The 19,224-nt window shown below is 37.7% G+C and overlaps 1 protein-coding gene across 1 annotated transcript in view; it reads left to right on the plus strand.

Annotated features, from left to right (window-relative positions):
- Window positions 1-19,224, plus strand: part of LOC127526606 (soluble guanylate cyclase 88E-like) — a 123,587-nt gene that overhangs the window by 76,002 nt on the left and 28,361 nt on the right. Inside the window, exons 7-10 of the mRNA XM_051922490.1 lie at window positions 3,082-3,242; window positions 3,375-3,573; window positions 6,797-6,971; window positions 9,555-9,646. Of these exons, the coding sequence (XP_051778450.1) occupies window positions 3,082-3,242; window positions 3,375-3,573; window positions 6,797-6,971; window positions 9,555-9,646 (627 nt within the window). The remainder of the gene's footprint in view (window positions 1-3,081; window positions 3,243-3,374; window positions 3,574-6,796; window positions 6,972-9,554; window positions 9,647-19,224) is intronic.

Genomic DNA, 19,224 nt, shown 5'->3' on the forward strand with positions numbered 1-19,224 from the left:
GCATACATTTGGTACTTTCCAAGTGAGCACTCTGGGAAAATGACAGGATATGTGGATTATTTAACTTCAGTCCATATGAGCAGTATGAACTAAATGTTCATAAACCTTTGAGTTTTTATTATTCTAGAATGTATTATAATGACATTCAAATGGAATGTATTAATAAATGTAGAAAGAATGTAGAACAAATTTCAAAAGTCCACCTTGATTTAATGTGCATTAATATTATTACTATTACAACCTTAATCAGAGCATTTTTCAAAAATTATAATACATTTTACAAACGTGTATGGAGTTGCAATAAATACACAATCACATTCATTTTTTAAATGTTGTCCTCTTTAACTATAAGTAAAAATTGTATAGTTTTATTTTTAAAGTAATGCCTTTCCCAATTGCTATTTTTTAAAAATTCTAATAGTGAAGCACTGCATCAGGAATCAAACCCCAGTTATCCATTTGTACAGCCAACTTTTTTTAATCTAGGAACAAACCCAAAATGAAATGCCAATCCGTGACTAGACACACTTGCATGAATACCCACGCTTGCTCATGCTGAGACATAAAAACATAACAAATTTGGCAAAATAGAGGAGACCATTTAGTCCAGGGGTGTCGAACTCTAGGCCTGGAGGGCCGCAGTGGCTGCAGGTTTTCATTCTAACCCTTTTCCTTATCAGTGACCCGTTTTCACTGCTAATTAAGTTTTGTTCCTTTCATTTTAACAGCCCTGTTCTTAAGGATTCATTCCTCTGAATTGATTCCTTTCTTCATTAAATGGCAGCCAAACAGAAATGAGGCATGAAACGAGATGACCAGCTAAATCAGGGCTTCAGACTCCAACCAGTTTCACAATGAGAAGCAGATTCTTGCTGTTAATTGAACACGTTACTTAATTCCATGGCTTGTTGGTGCTCTCATTCTGCCACAGCAGACATTTCCAGAACTGTTGATTTTTCTGTTTTTTCTAAGACCACCCTCACAATGTTTTGGTGAGCTGAGAGATCAGCCTTACTGAGACCGCCACCTTTCTTTATTTTCACATATTTTGTGATAGGCACAGGTGAGCTAGTCATATGGATTCTTGTTTTGTGTCTTGTTATTGTTTGGCTGCTAATTAAGAAAAAGGAAACAACTAAGGGGCCTGAGTCAAGGTAATTAAAATTAAGGCAAAAGAAGGTAATTAGCAGCAAAAACTGGTCACAAATTAAGAAGATGGTTAGAATGAAAACCTGCAGTCACTGCGGCCCTCCAGGACCAGAGTTCGACACCTGTGATTTAGTCAATCAATTTCATTTGTGTGGCTAATAGCTAAGCTGTTTGAGTATCTTATCCACTGTAAGTGCCAGAATGGATGGACTGGTGTCCCAAATGGGATGGAGAGTGATGCCTTACCTGGCTAGCATTTCCTATAACAGATGACACTTGGGCCATGATGGATGGACAGGGACAGTTTTTCCCCAACATGGGAGGCAGCAGTGGTTCTCTGGTTCAGTCCCAGTTTGGACCTCATAAAGGACCTGTAGTTTGTACAGGTAACCCTGTCGGTGTCCTTGGGGACAACCAGAGGGCACTGCTGAGTGAAGATCTCCCTACTTTGGGGAGCTTCTCCCTGACCCAGAAGTACTTCCTATTGTTTATGTCCAGGCACCAGAAGTGCTCCCAAGTCTTATATAACAGGAGCCACCCTGCCATACCCGGAGGAATCAGACTCATGAGGCAGAGGATAACACTCACCTGAAGGAGAAGGGAAAAGGACTGTTTATTATTTGTGATTGTAGTTTTTGAACTTTGTACATTAGTAGGAGGCATTGTTATTAATAAAACAACTTTTATTTAAACTTGAACCTGTGTCTGTCTCGATTATGTCTGGGATTTGGAGCTCAGTGGCTCCGTCTTGTGTTCACACCAGGTATTTCTTAAGGATTATCAAGGTTTCTTCTTCAACTACATGCTTTGGTAATTTGTTCCAGATTCCCACAACTCTTTGAGTAAAGAACTGCTTCCTGTTTTCAGTCTTAAATGTATTTCTTGGTTTACACTGGTGCTCTTGCATATGTGGTTTGCTATTTAGAATTTGTGAGAATCTGCTTTATCAACGCCTTTGAAAATTATGAAGAACTGGATTACAGCCTTCTCTGCTTGAGGCTAAACAAGGTTTATTCCCTGAGTCTGTCACAGTAGGACGTGCTGTTTAGTCCTGGGATGCATCTGCTTGCTCTCCTCAGCACAACTTCAAGTGCTGTTGTGTCTTATTTAAAGTGTGGTGGCCAGGCCTACACACTACTACTGTCATTAATTGTCTAAAGACAAGGCCCTTGATTTACATTCAACAGTTTTCACAATATAACCTAAAATTTAATTTGATTTTTTAATTAATTTTAATTGAGATTATAGAGTTACCAGTTAACTTAACACACACACAGATGTTTAAGATGCAGGAGGAAACTGCAATATTTAAAAAAAAAAAAAGAATTATGAAGACGAGGAGAAATTTTACAAAAGCCATACAAGCAGTGGTAGGGTTGAAAACTGAAAATGTGCTCCATAGATGTGTGAGGCAGAAGCAATTACCACTGTGATATATTTGTAACATTTTTAAGCTACATTTATATCATTATATAATTGTACTATATCAATTGTAATAAATGTATATTTTAGGAGAAAAGGTAAGAAAAGTGTATATGAAGAATGGAATGTTGTAGCTGGTAATACAGTAAATACACATATAGATGAAGATGTTCTATGTGCCGACAGCATTAATGAAATAATACAAAAGTAAGGTGAACCTTGGTTAAGCAGGTTGAAATAATATTTTATAATTTAACAGTACAGACAAAAAAGCTTACTACAGGTAAAGTTAATGTAATTACATTTTAATAAAGGATAATTTCTTCCTATAAGGTCTAATGTACTGTAGCACAACTTTTTGATTTTTTTTTTAAACAAATACAATTTCAGTATCTCAGATGCTTTTATTTATAAAAATAATACATTCTGTACATAATTAAAGACAACCAGCTCCTTAAAGTTACCAGAGTTAGACAGGGGCACAATCACATGTTTCTTTTTCCTACACAGGATAAAGCGCCTTTCTCCCACAGCCCTTTGAAAATGTATGGCTTGTACCTGGAAGCAGTGAATGATTACATCAATGAATCTTATGGGGAAGATGTGTGGAGACTTATTGAAGCCCGTGCAGAAATTCCACATCTTAAGTTTGTGCGCCATCAAATGTACAAGTAAGGCTCTTGTCAGTCTATTTTTTTCCAAATCTGTAAGTTTGACAAACCTGCTAAAGCATTGTGGGTAGAGATTTTATTGAACTATAGTATGCTGCCATTCTTTCTCCAGAGCTAATCTGTCTGATGCAGCTTCTGCTTTCCATGCTTTTGTGTTTCCTTGCTGACTGGGAATAGAGTTTACTCTCTTTATTGCAGTGATAATCTCATTCTACGACTGGCAAAAGCCGCTGGGGAAGTCTTGGGGAAGACACATGATGAGTTGATGTATGCCTTTGGGGTATACATGGTGAAGAGAATAGGAAACTATGGATATGAGCGAATACTCAAGGTAATATCCGCATAAATGGGTTTGAATAGTAAATGCAAAAACCTTTATACTCTTTTGAATATATGCTCTTGATTGGCATGGCTGAAATGAAGAGACAGGCCTACAGTAGGTACCTCAACAGACTTTTCTTTGTTGCTGATTGTAAGAGTATAAAGCTTAGAATTAATTAGATTAAGTACCATATATTTCACATTGAGGAACATGAAGAAGACTGCTGTTTTAGTTAAAGGAAAACAATGGACTCTCTGTTTGTTCTCCTATTACAACAATAGGACAGTAAACCAATATGGGTGGGAAACATTATAAAAGTTTAAACCAAAAGTGTTCTACATTCCTTTCTACTGACTCTGTACTTCATGCACTGTAGATAATGAGAGAGTTAAATATCTATGCTTTGCCTAATTCAGTTTTAGATATTTCCTAATTTCCTAAGGAATAGGTGCATTGCTGTTGCAATTTTATTTCACACACTCTTTGAAATTGCGCTTTATTAACGTTGCTGATATACTACATAGGCAGTTCTCAAGGCCTAACTAAGGTAATGATATGTATGACTGTCATTGGAATTTGCTGTCATCGACTTCGTAGACTATATTTTCAAAGGACTTGAGAGTGTGAATTGTAATAATCTTACATTTTTGTTAACAGCTGTACAACAATTTAGGGAAAAATTTAAGGTAATAGATTTCCATTTATCAATTTACTGAACAAAAATAGTCCACTGTTAATGCTACTGGTTTACTTTACTGAAACACCCTCAACCTGAGCTGAAGCTTTCTTATTTCCTATAGGACTGTTTTTTTATTTAAAAACCAAGAATATAAAAAAGGAATTTCTAAAACAAAATAATTAACCCTTCTTTTTCTCATGATTTAAATTTTACTGTGAAAAAGAAGTTGTTTAACTGAATTTCAAAAGAATTTCGGTTGCATGAAGTAGTGTTTGTGTTTGTGTGGTTCCTTCATGTCTACCTGGTGATTTGTGCTGTAGGATGCTTTAGACAACCCATCTACTAATTAAATCAAAATATTTAACATAAAACATATAACAAGCAAAATATTTTGAACAGTTTAAATATAACACTTTATCATACTGCAACAGACTATCTTGCCAGTTGTCTCCTGAACAGCCACTGACTTTTCATAACCCTGTATGATCAATTAACTCAGTTTATAAAAATGAATGGATGAATGAAAGAAATAATTAAATTTAAATAAATTTAAATTAGCTTTGGATTATTAATAACTAGATGCATGTGGTCTTCAGCACAAAAAACAACCCAAAGACTCCCTAGCAGTTTTACTATATTCATGAACTTGGAGAGGCGTCAGGCAACTCTTAAGAATTACCCAGTGCAGAGGACATGGACCCACCTGTGCTTATTGCCCCACTGGCTTTCTTTAGAGGACACTGGCAATATGATATCTTAGCTGTATTGCTGGCATATGAGTCCTATTAATCTTTTCCTCAAGAAAATACTTCCAGATTGACAATGTTTTTTGTGAAAACTTCAAACATTGCCCTCCGTTGCTGAGGTGTTTCACTTTCACATTGTTGAGCAGTGGAGATTGCTTCATTTCAACATTGTATCTCTTCATCAGTGTCGTTAGCACAATGTCATTGTTGCGTGGCAGCATTTGCTACACACGCCATTCATAGAGAAAAGTGAGATGCATGCAAGCGGTGAAAGATGCATACATCTGTGGTTGAGGCTGAGCACAGCGTACTGCTCCACAGTCTTTCGTTTATATATGCCTAATATTCAACATTTGCGGCTACACCGTTTACAAGTTGTTTAGGTCAGCTGTCCACGTCACTTGTGTGTCAAGTGAATTATAGAGCAGAGAATGAGTGAGATCAGCCAGACTGGGCTTTAGCAATGAATTAGATTTTAGCTTCTGTGCTACCACAGGCAGTCTGATGAAAATGGTAAATTTAAAAGATTGAGAATGCAACCATGGTTGATGTTAAGCCTGTAATGGTGCAATGAGTGATAACACTGATGCTAGCTGCCTGTGCTACAGAAGTCCTTCAACTCAGATGGGACGTTTGCTCGTCCATCTGGGCCGCAGTGGGTTTTAGATCAAAACAGATAGCGTTAGATCTTAGGTATGGTACATGCTGCAGCAGGTGCTGTGGACATAACCAATCTCACTTAAAACACATTGCAATATTTCTTTTATGTTTCCTTATTGTAACTTTCTTCAGAGAATACAGAGCTCCTGCTATGCATTAATTATATCACTGTATGTAGTAATAATTGTGAGACATATTTAAAACAGTTATTGTTATTATGGTATATTGAAATTGAGTTAAAATTATAGTCTATTGCCATGTGTACAAAGCACAATATAATTCTGAGGTATAATTAAAATGGTAATTGTAATAAGGGAGCAAAATATAAAGAAGGCCCAGAAATTAAAGATGCTGCTACAACCTCAATTAATAAAATGCTAAGTTAATTCAAAAGCTTTAGCTAGTCTGTATTTATTCTGTGCATTGTTCAAGTGAAATACACCGCACTGGTACTGTATAACAAGGAGCAGCACAGTGGTCTAATTTTTAGTTTGGGTTTTAGGTTTGATTACCAATAAGAATTTCATTTTTGTAAATTTGCCTGTTTTCTCTGCGTTCACTTGACTTTTTCTTCTGGGACTCTGGTTTCCATTTATAGTTAAGGCATGTCCAGCATAAGTGAGTCTGGGCTTGTGCTTGAGTGAGCCCTAAGACACAGAGATATCTCATACAGGGTTATTCAGGGCCGTCATAACAGCATTATAGGCCCTCCAGGAAAGCAGTGCACTAGGGCCCCTACCTACACAACCACTCAGCGAGTCACAACATACATAGATTAGCATGGGGTCCCGGGCGACTGCCGAGTGTGCCCATGCGTTAAGATGGTGCTGGGGTTAATTATTAACAATAATAACAGGGCACCACATAGTCCAATACTGGAAAGTGTTGTTTCAGAAAATGACTGAATGGATTGCATTATAAGCCGTAAAATGTATTTTTGTATTGAAGAGTCTTTACATTTCAATCTAGTTTATTAATCATTGTGTCATAGCAGTACATGTTGATAAACTGAAACTTATTCAGTTTTATTAGAAGCTGGAATAATTAAAATTCTTTGCTAATGAATAGTGATTTCAAAAGATAATGCTTGTGGAACATTATGATAAGCCTGCAGTGCTCTTTAATAGTCATTGGTGTCTTCTTTCAGGTTTTGGGCCGTAATGTTCGTGACTTCATTAATGAGCTGGATAACCTGCATGAGTATTTCCGGTTCTCCTTCCCCAAAGTACAGCCACCAAGTTTCTGTGTAGAAGAAGAGTGTGAAACAAGCCTAACGCTCCATTACCGCAGCACGCGCAAAGGCTTCACGCAGTTTGTGAAGGGTATGTGCTATTCTCTTTGCACAGAAGGGTTAAGAAACAACACTTCAGAGTATAATGAAAAGTTATTAGGAAATGACTGCCAGATGGTGATTGTTTTGTTTATAATGGAATTACTGATAGCAGTCTGAAATAAGCTTGTAATAAGTACTCAGCATTTGTTTCCAGGTTTGCAGAAGAAAAGGTGATAAGTGATGCACTAACAGGTCCCATTCTCTGTCTGCTACTCTATCAAGTGTTTGCTGCCTAATGTTAGAAACAAAAGAAAGTGTTTATGTAAAAAAAAAGTAATCTAGCATAAATATTTAACAAAATATGCTTAACTCCTTCTGCAGTAAGGGGTTTTTCTGTAGTATTGTGCCTATATTATATACCCAAAAATAAAGGAGCTGCAGATGGTTGAAGAGTAGAGTACAACACTTCAGATTTCTAAAATAAATCTTTTATGTGATTAGAAACCTGTGTTTACATCAACTAAATAAAATTTAAAAATGGAGCTTTAGGGATTTCTCTCCAAAAAAACTGGATTTTACAGTACATAACCAAGATATGATGAGCAACCCTGGAATCGATTTTCTTTTGTGTCTCAGTCAGTCAGCTATCATTGTGCCAAGTTTAGCATTGCAAAGTTATACTGTTTGACACAACGTATCCCCCCTTTTTGGGGACATTTATTCTCTTGCACATAAATAATCTCTCCAAACAAGAATTGTAGTAGCAGTTATATATTTTCTAATTTTCAGAAAAATATATACTCATAAACACACACACACTCACAGTGTATGCTGTATATATATCAGTCTGAAGCAATAAGTCAACAATTTTATTTTCATGCCAGTCATTTACCATGAGACATGAGGATGCTTACATTTTCTACATTAGATTGGGGTTTGTGTGTTGTACTTTTCTTCCGCCTTCTGCTGGAGTTGCCCCACAGATGTTCAGTATGCTTTTTTTTCTTTATTTTTCTTGTTGTTGTTCTATTTTTCTTGCATTTCATGTCTGAAATAAACATACATTTTCATACCAGCTTCTCCTTTGGCTGGGTTATGTATGGGGAGTAGCCCTAGGCACAAGGCAGGAAACAGGCTGTCCTGAGCGCAGAGCTAGTCATACAGATGCATACACCTAAATATGTGCTTCTCGGTCACTTTGGAGGCACAGTTGGCAGTCACTGCATTGAAAGCACATGATCCTTGGTAACAGTATAATCTGCCACTGCCACCAAAGGGCACTTCAGGGTACAACAGAGCTTTGGAAGATTTCTTTACCCTGTTTTTAATTGTGCTCACTTCATAATCCCATCTAAAAAACCTCTCGTGTCTGCACTTCAGTTTTATTTCTTGTTTGTAATCATGCTGGTTTCTGACTTCCGTGGTTTGTTCAGAAGCGCGATTAAAAATGGGATAAAAGTTATTGCACCATGCTGTCGACCCCTTTGGGGTCTACTGTATGTTTTGTACTGTGAACAAGCCACATGAAACTTAGAGAGACATAAATACAGCATAACAGTAATCACAGGTATGGTAACAAACATTGAAATTAAAAGAGCACTGCTCTGTAAACTAACATAGAGAGAACAGTCAGCAGACAGCGTCCAGCATCATTGAACTTTAAAACTGCAAAGTTATACAAAAACCATTCAATATGTGGAATATCAGAGGATGTCTCTAACATCTGCAATGACTTCCTCAGTGCCTTACTTTGCCATGCAGTTATGGTACACACATAAATGAAAATAATATAATGTTCAATGTTGTTCAGCTTGCACTGTTTATGTGGCTTTATAAGCACAGCCTGATTGATTCCTTTGTAAAAATGATTCAGCTTCATGGGTCAATTGTGTAGTTCCATAATAAGGCATGAATAAGCAGATGGAGCAACATATGCATATAGTGTATATTCTTTTACCCCTTACTGCATTTTTAACCAGTAAATGTTAATGTATACATTAGCATGCCACACTGTGCTCATGTTCCTGTGTTTTACATTACACTGCCTGGACAGGTGTTGATCCACATTCCTATGATAAAACAAAATACTGTAGAAAGGTAACATAACTTTAAGCATAGGTACATAACTGAAGTGTAACCCAAGGAAGCTGAGATCATAATGAAGTAGAGAAAGGCCCAGATTTCTATTTTTTTTCTTTTTTTATGTTTTTCTGTGTGTAATATTTTCCTGAATTGTTAGTGATTTATTTCTCTTTGAATTTTCACTAAAGTTGTTAAAACAAAATTTATTGGACATTGGATTTTCTTTTTGTTATACCTTTGACTTATGCTTGACCCTACCTTGCAAACTCAGTAGCTGCTCGATTTTGGGAACCTGAAAAAGATGCAGCTACAACTGTCATTGGTTAAAGTTAGGATGAACATGTATGATTCAGTCGACTCTCTCAAAATAAAAAGTTGACTTCTCCAAAGATGATTAGCACGTTCATATTATGGTAGGTGAACTTTTATAGTAATAATGTCACTATTATATAAGAAGCATCAAGTAAATGCTGTGTAGAATATGTTTTTTTGTTATAATTTTACAACAGAAACATTCTTAGGGTTTTGTACCCTTTTATTTTTCTGCCAGGGCAACTATCACAGGTGGGTCGGCAGTTCTACAACACTGACATTGAAGTTGAAATCTTGTCAAAGGAAGAGACTGAAAAGATGACTTATGTGGTACGTTAACTGATTAGTATTTGTCAGACTTTTTAGTAAATATGTAAAGTTTTCCAAATTATTTCTGCATCTTAATGACAAATGTATTTTTCAGTATATGGTAAGATAGTAAATTAGGCAATGTGACGATGTGGGTTCTGCTCTATGCCGCCATCTTCTTCTTTTCGGGAGCCCTTGAACCCTACACCGTCGATAATGTTACCGAGATGAGCTAGACAGTGAGGCAACAATAGCAAGGGGATGGTACAAATGTGCAAAAGATACTTTATTAAACAAAAACAACAAAACAATGTTCAAATTAAAGAAAGTGCAGTACTTCCAAAATCTTCTTTATTAAATAAATAATCCATAAAAACAAACGTGGAGGTTTAAAACAATAGAAAAAACAATCCTTTAAAAGCTGAAGTTAAAACATCGCAATAAGCTGTCCTTTAAAACAATTAAGCCCGGTGCTTCTTTTACATTAGCGTCTCACCTGCTTCTCTCGTTTGGGCCCTGCAGCAGGCGAGACGCTCTCTCTGCAGCTGACCTTCTCTCACTCACACAGGTCTGGAGGCCTTCCGATCCTAGCTTCGGTCGCACTCTCATCCCAGACCGAGACTTAGCTTCTCTCCAACGGCCAGGACTCTCACGCTGGAGATTACATGTCTAAGTCTTCCGACTCCCACTGTCTTCCACAGCAAGTCACCTTCCTCACTAGTCACTCCCGCTCTTCTCCAAATGCTCAGCGGGAGCGACTACAATCAACTGCCCTAAGTGTTAGCTACACACCTCGCTAGGGCCCACAGTCCAGCTGCACTCGAGCCTGCTCTCGCTCGTTTGCCTTCGCACTCTCTCTCTCTCTCTCACCGGCTTTCTCCTTACTTCCTTCTAGCAACCTCCGTCTCTTTCTCTTTCCATTCATCTTATTTTTCCTCTCCTTTTAGCCGGCACTCGCTCTTCTATAAATGTCAAGAGGGCATAGCAGCTGCAGCACATTAGAATCCCCAGGAACAATCACGGACGTAGGCAGTCTCTCACCTGTGCACTTAGATGAGAAATGCCCACACTGCAGATCGTCCTGAGACCGGATTTAGCCATAACTACCACGCCCCCTCGCTAAGCTGCGAGTGCAGTGATTATTTAAAAAACTGGCCTTTGCTGAGAGAGCTGTGGACCCACAATACCACAGGCAACCTTGAATTGTCGACCCTGAAGTAGTGCAATGCAAATTCATCAATAGCTCAGCTGTCCCAGTGTCTCATCCAGATACTTCTTAAAGGTTGTCAGCGTTTCTGTTTCAAATACACGTCTCAGTAGTTTTTTCCAGATTCCCATAACTCTTTGAATGCTTCCTAGCTTCAGTCCTAAATGCAATTTCCCTTAATTTCCACTGGTGTCCTCAACTACGTGATTCACCATTTAGATGAAAGAATTCAACTGTATCTACTTTATCAATGCCTTTGAGAACTTTGAAGACCAGGATAAGGTCCCCACACAGTCTCCACTGCTCAAGACTAAACAGGTTTATTTCTCTAAGTCTGTAAAAGTAGGACATGTTCTTAAGTACTGGGATGCACTTGGTTGCTCTCCTCTGCACGGCTTCAGGTGCTGCTATGTCTTTATACTGTGAAGACCAGAACTGCACACAATACTCCAGGTATTGTCTCAATAGTGCGTTATATAGTCTGAGAATAAAAGTTTTCAAAATACAGTTAAACCTAACATTTTACTTGCCCTTTTACCAGCTTCAGCACAATACTTAGATGATAAAAATGTTGTGTCAATATAAATCCCTAAACCAAGATTTCATTTTTATTTCTCATGCTGCTGCCATCACTTCACTGATGCATGATTAGTGTGGTTTACCAATGTAGCTAGATGGACTGAGCCGGGGCAAACAGTAAGTGAAAGAACAAACCAAGGGTAGAGCTTAGGCAGCTGCCTTACAAAAGTAGGTTTTTGGCACCCCCATACCCCACATACATTTGGTATTTGAGGCTTGACAAGGCTTTACAAGGCTACAATATGCTGAAAAACACAGGTACCTGAAAAAAAAGGAGTTGTGAATTTTTTTAAGAAAAACGTGTTCTGTTATATAACACAAAAATACAGTTTTCATTCTCTGAAAGGCACAGAACTGAATATAGTTTCAGTAAGTCATCTATCATTCAGAGGTTTCATTTGAGCTTTTGTTGGTATATTTCAAACGACTGGTGGTAATGATGAGGTAAATCTGTTCTCTTATTCTTTCAGTGCTTCTTCCCGCAGAAACAGTTAACATCTGTTGTATAAAAAGTGACATATAACTTTGTTCAATAGCACTGGCTATTTGTCTCAAAACAGGTGGATATGAATAACCTTTCTCAAATCAGGCCCCACATTTATGCTAAATGCTAGCAATAAAATCAGTCCATCCAGTTTTTTTTTTTTTTCTATCTCTGTGACATCAGACACATTGTGAACATGTACGGTTTTGAAAATATTCGATTATGGACTATAAAGGCCATTGTTACACAACAATATGTCAGTGTGGCTGGAGATATAATCTGAAGATTTATGGTGAACACGTAAATGACTGTTTTAGGTAGGCTTAATATTACACAAGATGTAGCCAATGACAGGCTGAAAAAGTCTATCAATTGTGCTTGCTATTTTGTAATGAAGAAAATAATTACAACACATTTACAAAATAATAGTATAATGCAAATTGCTTGTTCATTTTATTTCAGAGCAACATTGCACTTGCAAGGGATGAACTTTTGGAAGGCATACAACACTTAAATCATACGGTTCTCTGAAATAACCATCGGATATATGAAGAGAATCTCTCTATAAATCATGTCGAGAAATGTTGATCTAAGACAAACTAGCACAGGCGCTTCAAGGACAAGACGGAGGCACTGTGTCCAGTGTATAAATTATGTTTTATGGTACAGCTAGTCATTCAATTTATAAACTGCAAGCATAATGGAAACAGTATGAATTGAATTATATAAAATGAATGCATTAAGTAATTTAAATTAATGAAATAAAACACTAAATGAAATATATATAGTTAAAAGGTTTAAAGTGGTATGACTGTTATAAGGGAGGCAAAGCGTGGGATGAGGTGCCAAGGGAAACATGCTAAGGAGATAGAGATTCCACTTGACAATGACAGCATACTCTGCATGACAGGTTTGGAAGATGATGTGCTATATGATGATGAAGTAAAACCTATGAAAACATCTGAGTTACAAAAGGGGACTTGGTAGTCTGAACAGAAGCTGACTTGACACTCCCTGGATGCAATGGGGCAGAACATCAAATTTCAATAGGTCTCACAGTAGATGCAGGTGACCCTTTATACACAAAGAGTGCCTGATTTTTTAACTGTGATAGAGGCCATGGAGGGCTCACAAGTGGCCAGAAGACGTTCAGCACAGCAGCTAGAAGCAGCCAGCTCACAGATGAGACAGGTTGGTGGCTAACTTGGACACCTAGCCTTATTAGGGTTATTCAGGACTCAAATGTGGAGGAACACAAGGGACTGCCAGCCTTCTGTCTATCCAGCCAAAGTGAGTTATTCCTCAGCTCAGGCCTACTATGTGCCTAGAGGAGTGTTCAAGTGAAGACTCGGGGATATTAAGAAGTAAGGTCAGCGTTGAGAGAGAAGGAGAGAAGAAACAGATGGGGATGTGCTGAGAATGCGGTACTCATGTAATGGCACATAAGAGATGATACAAAATATAACTAGCCTTGTCACTGTGAGTAATCAACTGGATTAAACTATTCTGCTTTGCCCAGTACTCAATAGTGAATGCTTGTATTTGAAAATATGCCGTAATGCAAGTCAGATCCGTGGAGCTGGTCTGTCTTCCTCTGCCCCAATGAGCTTCATCCTAATTCTTCTCCTGATCTAGAGATTGATTGGCTCTAGAGTCATTAGGTCACTTCCAGGATCATGGTTTGCCTCCTTTGTTTCATGAATGTACATTTTTTTCACTAGGAATTATTTTTATTTTGACGTATCAGTCTTTCATTATATTGACAATTTTTATAGTTTCTCATTCAACGCAGTTTGTTTTTTTACTTTGGAATAGCAACCATTTTGTGTTAATCCTTGCGTAGCCTTGGCAGTATTGTTTGCTATTGCTATGCCTGTTTCCCATCACGTGACAATTTATGGATCTCTTTCCTTTTGCTACTCTTGTTCTCTTTAATGTTAGAGGATAAGTCTGGATAAAGACCCTCACAGGCCCCTGGGTGACTTAGCTTCTTAACAGAACGTTGATCATACTCTGGGTCATTTAATGCAGCATGGTATTTCTCACTTTTGATTTTCATGTGAGAGTTGGTTGCTTTATTGATCATTTTGACTCTCGGATACTGAATCATTTCTTCAAGTGTGTCTGGTGGGAGGGGGTTTGGTGAAAAGGCACCTTGATGTGTTGGGACCCTGGGCACACACCCAGAACGCCCTTATGGTAGTTCTGCCCCTGTTAGAGGATACTAAAACTCACTTCCAAGAAGATTTATTATCAGGACTTTTTTTTTGTTGCTTTCACTTTTCTTTGTATTTTGGCTTTGTTGATCACTTATCCTTTTCCCTCTCAATATTGTGACCTTTGCATGTTCTCTATGTTGCCTTCACCTGTCCTCCATGAAGTTTTTAAATTTCCTGGTTAAATCCTTTCCTTCCTAGCTGCCAGGTATTTGCATGCTCGAGTTCTGATTATTACCACTTGGGCAACAAAGGCATCAAACTAAAACTCTCCCCAGAAACTGTTGGTATCTCTGCACCCCTGAGCCCTCAACAGCCTTAAACTGCTGGGTCTATGAAGCAGCTATTAATCTGCCCATTCATTTAAAGTTGCAACACAATTCTACTACTTCATGTCGCAAACTGTGTGCTGCTCCCTGGAGGTGTGGGGGGTAGATTACCCCTCTGTTACTTCCTCCCGGCTTACAAGTAACTTAGTCTAGCTTTCTAGCTAGGGACCAAGAGCTACCATCAGTCAGTCAGTCAGTTACTTTCCAACCCGCTACATCCTAACACATGGTCATGAGGGTCTGCTGGAGCCAATCCCAGCCAACACAGAGCGCAAGTCCAACAAACCCCGGGCAGGGTGCCAGCCCACCACAGGGCACACACCCACACACCAAGGGACAATTTTAGGATCACCAATACACCTAACCTGCATGTCTCTGGACTGTGGGAGGAAACCGGAGCACCCGGAGGAAACCCACGCAGACACGGGGAGAACATGCAAACTCCACACAGGGAGGACCCAAGAAGCAAACCCAGGTCTCCTTACTGTGACGCAGCAGCACTACCCACTGCGCCACCGTGCTGCCCCGTTACCTTCAGTTATCATTATTTATTATAGGTCAATATCACAACACAGTGCTACCTCTTGTTTGGTTCATTTTTATTTACTGTTGTAAATTTATTCTAGAGGTCTAGTAGACACTTGCTTACTGACCTTTCCACGTTACTATAAAGACTTCCAAGGACTTGGTGAGTATTCATGCTGTCTCCACCACTTTGTGCAGTGGGAGGAAACTGGAGCACCCTGAGGAAACCCACGCAGATACGGGGAATGCCATGTTTAGTTTTTATAAAGTGTGCATAGAAACAGGTGTACACAACATTTTTTTGTGTGTATGCACAATTTATACATGAGTCCCCAGATCCTTAACCTCAGAGCCACCACATTTTTAGATATGCAAGCAATTATAAGCAAAACTAAACCAGCAAGAACTGACAAAAAGTTGATAGCTTTTACACAGTCTTATGTTCTTTCAATTTAATTTAGCTAAAAGAAACTAACAGACACAAAAGGAATTTTGTTAAAACCAAGTGAATTCTCGGTCACTTGAGGAACATAATCTTCATCCATCTTTTGGAGTGCTTTGTATGCCGAATTAAATTCTAGAAAAGTAATTATTCAGGCAGACATGTATATAGATTTTCTTCCTGGTAGTTGAAAGACTCCAGTGATTGAAATAGAAGTTTAATATGAATACACATTTTAACATGAAGAGATAAAAGGTACAAATAGAACTATTCAGCACACATTTTCTGTTGGCAAAAATAGTGTGTTCACTTCTCTCATTATATTGTGATACAATTAGATATAAACAGTTTTGAGGATAAATAGATGAAGTATGTTGTTTTCATCTTGATGTGTTAATAAATGTTAATCATGTGTTAGACTGATGAAATAATCTAACAACTAATTACTTTGCAATTTCATTTCACAGCCTGTTGGAGTCCACTTAACCCTCAAACATTTAAATATGTCATCGCTACACATTTAATTGTCAGTTAATTGGAATAGAACATTTGATTTGCATGTTATTAAGAATAATTAAGATGGCTGTCATCAGGCTAAGTATTTTCTTTTTAATGGAGGTCAGCATGCATCATTGACTGAACGCTCCTCTTTATTCTCATCAACTTTAGAGCTGCATTGATAATTGAGGAGACCGAGATTTCACTTTGGCCATCATTGCATCACAGTTTTTTACCTGATATACAAATGAGTCAATATTGAACAATAAGAAGTATTACAGACTAATGCAATAATTTGTTTTCTTAAAATATACGTTCATTTTCTAAACCTGCTTATCTTTGGTGGGTTTTTGTGAGGTATAATGACACAATGGAGCACACAGGAAAAGTAACCAGCAAATAAAGACTCTTTAACTAAAGTGACAAGCACAACAACAGAAACTAAAATATTCTGTGTCAAGAAAGAAGATGCATATGTGAGACTTGGGTGGTCCACAGCTGGGACATCGATAGTCATGTACCGAGGTGGACAAGTGCAATGAGGACACACAACAACAAGATTAGTGCCAAGGTGCATTGTGCAATTTATTCCAAATGAAAAATATAACAAAAAAGTCAAAATGTGTGCAAAAAAGGTACAGTGTAAAATTTTCTTTCCATACATAAATCAATATTCCATTAAATCCAGTTCTCAGTGAGAAAGTTAAAATGAATAAATAAGTCAATGAGGAAACGGGCTGAACTAACTGCATTTGCACATAAATTTGTGATCAGCCAATTCCCCCATTAAACACCCCCGGGGGGCTCAGCTTCACTGCAGTCTACACCCACACCCAACAAACCGGAGCTATACTGTTTTTTCAAGAAAATACAGGGCTTCAGCAAGTTTTTCTTGTCCTCACATAATTTAGTGTTGTATTTTAATAAGATAGTTTGACTATTTAGGTACTAAACTATACAACTGTGATATAAATTAACAGAAAATACTGAATAATTCTAAACTAATAGAGCAGCATCTACAAAAGTTCCACAATCATGCTAAAATACAAACAGAAAAAACTAACTAAATGAATACCCACTAGATTTTCAAAAAATTGCTAAGCAAATTGTGGAATTAAAATTTCTGGTACAAATGCTTTTAATCAATGCTGTTATGTGAGCACAGATATAACAGCCCCACAACCAGCTAGGTAAGTCATGGAAGAAGGGCCTGGCAGGTAAAAAACAACCACATCTGCATATCAGCAATGTTACACACCCAGGTCATTTCAGAGACACCAGTAAATGTGTCTGGACCAAAGATTGAATTACTGATGAACATCTACAGTAGATGATTCAATTTGTCTGTGTACAACTCAATGGATGATCCTGTTTCATTTCATAGCTCTGCAGATGGGTTAGGGATGGTGTTGAATTTGAATTTGATATGAAATATTGTATCACTTAGTGTATGCTCAGTTGTTCAGTGCTCTCCTCATTGTAATGTATTCTTTAGAAACTTATAATGAGGAAAAAGCACAAAACAGAACAAGGTGTAGCACTTCATTGCATTAACATAACTGTAAATCAATCTCAATGTCCAATCTCTCCTCTTAATGATTTTAATAATAACAAAATAATCGAAAAGCATCATATAAGCAACACCACGCAAGATAGAATTTCTAGAAGAAAGTCCAGAGAGGAGCTACTGGGATATTTCCAGTTCAGCAGGGTATGAGCTCCAAGGTAAAGATTGAAGGAGTGAATTTTTTTTCAGTTCAAGTAAACAAATATAGGCAGATGCCATTACAGAAATGTTTATAATTGTTAAAGAATCTGGTATAGCAGGTACCAGCAGTTACTTTAAAATGAGCTTTTCAGCTACAAAATATTATGAATTTATTTGATATTTTTTTAAGGTTTTCTATTATGTTTTTCATGGATAGTTTGAATCATATATGGAATGTTTAACTATAAGGAGATCAACATACACGTCAGTTATAAAAGCTAATAAGTATTTAAGCTATTAAAATTATTTGTTATGGTATAGAACATTTTGTGAGTCCTTTTGTTAAGACACACTATCCGGTTGCTAGGGCATGATCTCAGCGGTCCTGGAGTCCGATGTCATTAATGCAACAGGTTAAAAGGTCCTCCATATCCAAGTTTGTTCATAACACAACCTTTATACTAACAAAATTCTTTACTAAAAGTCTTTTTGATTCATGACACTTTTGTTGTGTTTTAAACAATTCTTGCTTCACATTTTGAAAGCGTTATGTTTTTTTATTCATTTTTGATCCTAGCTTTGTTATAACGTCTCTTCTTCTGGTCCTACTCCTTCTAAAATTGGGAGCAATCCATCTCTAGAAATTCAATTCAATTTGAATTTTGTGAAGGGTAAATTTCTCACAAATGTTAGAAATAGGGAATCCAATAGGGATTCCCAGACATTTTTCATTCCCACATTCCCGGGAATGAAACTGCTGTAATTCCCGGGAAAATGGGAACGGCCAAGCTTGCATATATAGCGTGTAAAAGTGCAACTCACAAATGCCGGGACTGGACAGAGTTCATTGACGTCTGTGCTGTTGACAGCTTTGAACAGGAACTTGATATTGCAATGCGTCAGTCTATTGCATCTGCATTATCTGTGTAAAGAAACTTGCCATCACAGAATGATGACAAGAAACTGGATGCATCAGTAAAAGCTGAAATGGCGGTGTTTCAGAGCAATGGCAAGCGCGAGCATTGTTTAGAACAAGTGTATCAGTATCTGATGACTGTGCCGCCTACTTCAGTGGAGGCAGAGTGTGCTTTCTCAGCAGCTGGCATACACTGCACGAAGATGCGTTCTCGCGTGGACAACCGCACGCTGGACATGTTGTGCTTTCTACGCTTTTATTACCGCAACTAACGATACATGTACTTATATGACAGCATGAACTGCTTGTAGATAAGGTTAGTCTTTTATTTGTGTCAACATATTGCAGTAGTTTTATTAAAAATAAGTGTCGGTCATTCTAAAACCGTTCACATGTGAGATGCCCTGTGCACTGTGTCATCCCCGGGAGCCCAGGATTCCCGGGAATGAAATGCGGGATTCCCGAATTCCCAGGAATGGATAAACCTGTCCAGGAATGGATTCCCTAGTTAGAAAGTGTTTCTCCACACATAGAACAATTGAGGAAAGGTATAACTACAAGGAATACCAAGTGGCGTAGATAATAGTGCTTCAGATAAATTCAAACTCTGATATGATTGTTTTTTGAAAGAGTTTATATTTGTTTTCATTTGAAACACTATGGGTAGATAACAGTTAATCTGAATAGGTAAACTC

This window comes from Erpetoichthys calabaricus, chromosome 2 (genome assembly GCF_900747795.2).
Source record: "Erpetoichthys calabaricus chromosome 2, fErpCal1.3, whole genome shotgun sequence".
NCBI lineage: Eukaryota > Metazoa > Chordata > Cladistia > Polypteriformes > Polypteridae > Erpetoichthys > Erpetoichthys calabaricus.